Genomic DNA, 5,330 nt, shown 5'->3' on the forward strand with positions numbered 1-5,330 from the left:
CAAGCCCTTCGATACAACCGCATCTTCTCTCATCCCACTGACAGAGATCAGAAGCTTCAGGATTTCTACCAAGCATTTATAAACCTCAACTACCCACCCAGAGAAATAAAAAAGCAAATTGAAAGAGCCAGACGAATACCTAGAAACCATCTACTTCAAGACAGACCCAAGAAAACCAACAATAGAACACCACTTGTCATCACCTACAACCCCCAACTTAAACCTGTCCAACACATTATCAATAAACTACAGCCTATACTGGAACAGGATACCATACTCCAAGAGGCTCTGGGAGACAGACCCATAGTCTCCTATAGACAACCACCTAACCTCAAGATGATTCTTACCAACAACCACAGGACATACCACACTAATACCAACCCTGGTACCTTCCCTTGCAACAAACCCCGTTGCCAGCTTTGTCCACATATTCATTCTGCTGATACCATTATTGGACCTAACCAAGTGAGTTATAAGATCAAGAACACATATTCCTGCGCATCCAGAAATATAATTTATGCTATCATGTGCTGAAAGTGTCCGTCTGCTATGTACATTGGACAAACATCTCAGACACTTCGCCAAAGGATTAATGCCCACAAAACAGATTTCAGACAAGATCACAAAGAAAAAACAGTTTCTTGCCATTTTAACCAGAAAGGACACTCTCTCAATGACTTAACCACCTGCATTCTGCTACAAAGACATTTTACATCTGCACTTGAAAGGGAATCCTCTGAACTGTCATTCATGTTAAAATTCGACACTCTCCGGGAAGGAATGAACAAACACTTAAACTATCTTACACATTACCAAGATAGCTTCCCCAATTATCACCTCTAATACCATTAGCTCACAGACATCCCACTCTCCCCACCTCTAATATCATCAATTCACAGACACTTACCTTCCTTCCTTTCCCCCACCCCCGTGCATCCTCCTCCTGTTCTGAAATGTGATTTGTCCTTTTCATACGTGTTCATTTTTTTTAATTGTATCCTTTGGTATATATGGTTGTGACTATTTTCTTCCACTATTTGATCTGAGGAAGTGGGTCTGGCCCACGAAAGCTCATCATCTAATAAACCATCTTGTTAGTCTTTAAAGTGCTACATTGTCCTGCATTTTGCTTCAGCTACCCCAGACTAACACGGCTACATTTCTATCACTATCCACACTGTCTTCCTTCTGAGAGACTCCTCAGATGCTGTATTTATTGGGCCCGGAATCATAAAGGTGTGAAGAGAGAGAGAAAAAGAAGAGAACAAAAGAAAGAAAAAAACAGAACTTCTGTGGGGCTCCCTGAGGTGAACTCCCGGGCAAACTCCCTCTGTTGTCTGCTCACTCAGGTTGCTCTGGCTACCTTTGTTATAAGGCTGCTGACTCAAAGCAGGTGGCCTGGCTCAAAGCCTCCAATCCAATCAGCCCCTCCCAGCTCATCTGGATGACCTCTGGAGGTCCCTTCCAGTCCCAGTATTCTATGATTATATTAGCAGAGCTTCTCTGCAGGGGAATGCGAGGGAAGAGACGCTGGGCCCATGCCGCTGACTAACAGTGTGACAGCAACATTGTTACCTCCACCCTCCCTCTCCCTGAACTGTGCCAGTTACTGACGTGTGCTCCCCTGTATCTCTGCCCCAGCAGTGCAATGGAACTGTATGTCCCCCAAGTGCTGCACAAACCGCAGCTCGTTAGTCACATCCCGGCTCTGGGACATTACCCCCTCACACGCACCTCAACGGGGAATCTGAGACTTCATGGACCTGTGTTATCCCCTCCCAAAGATCCTCTGTCTCCAAGGGGTTAGCTCAGAGATTAAAAGGAACTGTGATCATGTAAGCAGGCTCAGGCCCAGGGCTGGCATGAAGCACGTGCAATTGTTCCCCGCACACAGCTCCATCCTTTATCAATGGCTCCAGTAATGCCCCCGGCTGAGCCCATCAGCATCAGTGGTATGGCCGGGGCATGGTGAACTCCCCAGCCTGCTGGGCTCTCTGTGCCCCAGTGCACACAGGCTGACATACAGTCCGAGTTTCCAAGGGGGAGCAGCCACCCGCAGCAGACTGGGATTGCCGGCAACTCCTGGCAGAGAATCCGGAAAACATGGAGCTTGCCTGGTCAGCACCTGGGCTCAAGTCCCTGCCTAGATCTGGATCATGCTGGCCAACCACTACCAGCCCGAACTAGGCCCAGCAAAGAATGATGCCCCACCAAGAGTCATTACTGAGACAGAGTTGTCCACTGCGCTGCCTCTTCCTGCAGAGGCAGACTCAGTGCTGCTTTGAGTGGGCACCTGCCAGGCTCCTATCCCAGGAGTAGACACTGCGGGAAGGGAGATCAAACATTATTAAGAGCATTACAATCAGTTCCTCAAGCCTCTTTGTGCAGCGCTGGGCTGCAGGCTGCTGCTTTACTGCCAGGGATCCGCTGCGGTTCCACATGACACGTCACCAGCCGGGTGCAGTTAATGCCATTACTGAGTGTCTGTCCCATGCACAAGAACTGTGGGGTGCTGTGAGGTGTTAGTCACAAAAACACATTGCGATTTCCCTTCCCCACCTGCACAGCTGAGCTCATGCCACCCCCAAGCTGAATTGTCTATAAAACCCTGCCTGGTACTGACACTGATGCTCAAGGGGCACTGACTGACACAGGCCTTACGTGTCTAACGACCCTCACCAGAGGGCCCCACCCCTTCACACTCGGCACTTTCCCTGTGGTCAGGAGGCCCAATGAGATAGGATCAGATCTGCGTAAGGGTGGAGCTTGAATGTGCCTCCCCCAGGAGGATCAATATAAGGGGCAGATATTGTCAGGCGATCTCAGCGCGTTTGGTGGATTTTTCTCCCGGAGGCCTGAGATCTCCTCACCATGCTCTGGGCTCCCCTCATTGTCCTGCTGGGGACGTGGTTCCCAGGTAAGGACGGGAAAACCTTGAGCTTGTTGCTGGACTCCGTGCAGAAACAGTGTCACTAGCACCCACAATGGTCTGAGGGGACTTCACAACCTTTGTCCTTATTTTCCCAGGTTCCAGCTCCCAGAATGTGGTGACTCAGCCGCCCTCAGTGGCAGTGTCCCCAGGAAACACCGTGAAACTCTCCTGCACCATGAGCAGTGGGACCAGCATCAGTGGCTACGATGTGGACTGGTACCAACAGAAGCCAGGGAATTCCCCACGATACCTGCTGAGATACAAGTCAGATTCTGACAAACACCAGGGCTCCGGGGTCCCTGCCCGGTTTTCAGGTTCCAAAGACACATCCAGCAACACCTGCTATTTGACCATTTCTGGGGCCCTGGCGGAGGATGAGGCTGACTATTACTGTGCTGTGTGGCACAACAGTGCTTGTCACAGTGACACAGTCAGATGGGGAAGTGAGGCAAAAACCTTCTTTGTCTTCCCTTCCACCAGCCTGGGGCTGCTAGTTTTGGAGACTGCAGTTGCCTGAACAGGTGCCTGATTTTTGCCCAATGTGAATAAGCCAAGAACTTAATCAACCCAGTTAACATGGAACAAAACATCCTCAGGGGAAGAGGGGAACGCTGAACAGGGCTGGGAGCAATGCTGCCTGTACTCTGGAGCATCAGGGAGGAGATCATGGCAAGGAGGGTAATATCAGTGGATGAAAGCCACCCACTGCAGGGACTCACTGTGAGGCTGCTGGGCATAGGTGGTGGGCCAGGGAAGTGGATGACACTTGCCAAGAGAGCAACACACCTGGGACTAGACCCTCAAGCTCTCACCCACGGACACTCACAGCCCAATGAATGACAAAGGGCGCTGTATTAGGGCTGCCAGAAAAAAATGGTGCAATCACATCCATCCGGCCCTTCTTAAACACTCGCCATAACACTGCTCTTTGTAGGACCGTGTCACTGGCTCCAGCTCCAGCAGCTTCCCTATGGCCTGGCCTGGGGGAGGGCTGAAGCTGGACCCAGGGCCGCATCATGGCTGCCCAGCTGCCCCCAGGGTGGAGTCCCATGGTGGCTCCAGCCCCAGCACACAGGGCAGCTGCCCACCACGTGGCCCCACCCTGGGAGCAGCTGAGCAGCCACCATGCACCTGTGGGCCCCACTCTCCAGCGGAGCAGCACCCTGCCCTCCGGGAAGGTGAATGCTGCCCTGCGGCTCTGCTGGGGCAGTGGGCAAGTTTAAAATTCTCTGCATGCACTCAGGCAGGCAGGCACCTAAAGGGAACTCAGGTCTCCATCTCCTCCAGTCTCAGCATGTGCAGGGGGAGCTACGGCTCCAATTACACCCTCATGAGACGTCCCTACTCAGGGCCCCTGGGATCTTGCCAAGAGAGCATAAGAACAGCCACATGGGGTCAGACCAAAGGTCCATCCGACCCAGTGCCCTGCTTGCCAACAGTGGCCAGTGCCAGGTGCCCCAGAGGGGGTGAACAGAACAGGGAGTCACCAAGTGCTCCCTCCCCTGTTGGCCATTTCCAGCAAAGAGGGGTAAACAGGATCGTGAGATTTGTAGTGTCAGACCCACCCATGGGCCAGGTAGTGGCACAGGGTTGGATTCTTTAATAATTATGGATCAGCATCAGCCTGTCCCGGAATAACATTTGAACCTGAATTATGCTGGTTTCCAGACTCTCTGTTCCCACAGGACTTTTGGCACTGACATGACATGGGAGCAAACCTCATCGCGGTCATGGATTGGGATCACAACAACAAATCTCAGCTGGTTTGTTATCCCAGGGGCAGGCAGGTGGATGCTCGGCACCATGAAATAAGGGGTGTGGACAGTTGTGCAGCCTGAGAGTCCTCTTGTGAGGGAGGGTGAGCTAACTTTTCAGAGATGGGGAGGGGCCTGCACATTTCATCTCCCAGAAACCCTTCAAGACAAAGACTCTGTAAATGGTGCCCTTAGAATGGCAGAATTCACAGCAACTTGGTCATGCAACGTTGTCGTATACCCATGTTCCCAGGGAAAATACCGAGATCAGGTTTCTTTGCCAGTACAACTCTCATGCAATGTAAAAGTTTATGACTGGTCTGCATACTTTCCCTGAGTGACTCTGCATTCCGTATGTGATGCTTTGTTGGGAATTATGAATGATGAGCATGACAGTGCTTCTAGAGCACGTCTGGCATTTCAGACAGAGCTCAGATGTCTTCACTGCCTGACTCTCCTGGAAACACTGAAAAACCCACCTGCACAGTGAACAATGGGACCAGTTTCAAAGACTACAGTTAACACTATTCCCAGCAGGATCTCGGGGGTTCTCCAGGGTACAGTAGTTTCCTCTCAGATTCTAAGGAAAAACAGGGCACAGCTGGAGTTCCTGCTTCTGCCTGTGGGTACCAGGAGATACCCAG

The 5,330-nt window shown here is 51.3% G+C and overlaps 1 gene segment (V, D, J or C); it reads left to right on the plus strand.

The window, feature by feature from the left end:
* Positions 1–2,828: 2,828 nt before the first annotated feature.
* Positions 2,829–3,464, plus strand: LOC106733067 (immunoglobulin lambda variable 5-39-like). The segment is given in 2 exon segments: positions 2,829–2,917; positions 3,028–3,464. Coding segments are annotated over 2 exon segments (468 nt in total).
* The last annotated feature ends 1,866 nt before the right edge of the window (positions 3,465–5,330 follow it).

Source organism: Pelodiscus sinensis, chromosome 15 (genome assembly GCF_049634645.1).
Source record: "Pelodiscus sinensis isolate JC-2024 chromosome 15, ASM4963464v1, whole genome shotgun sequence".
Taxonomy (NCBI): domain Eukaryota; kingdom Metazoa; phylum Chordata; order Testudines; family Trionychidae; genus Pelodiscus; species Pelodiscus sinensis.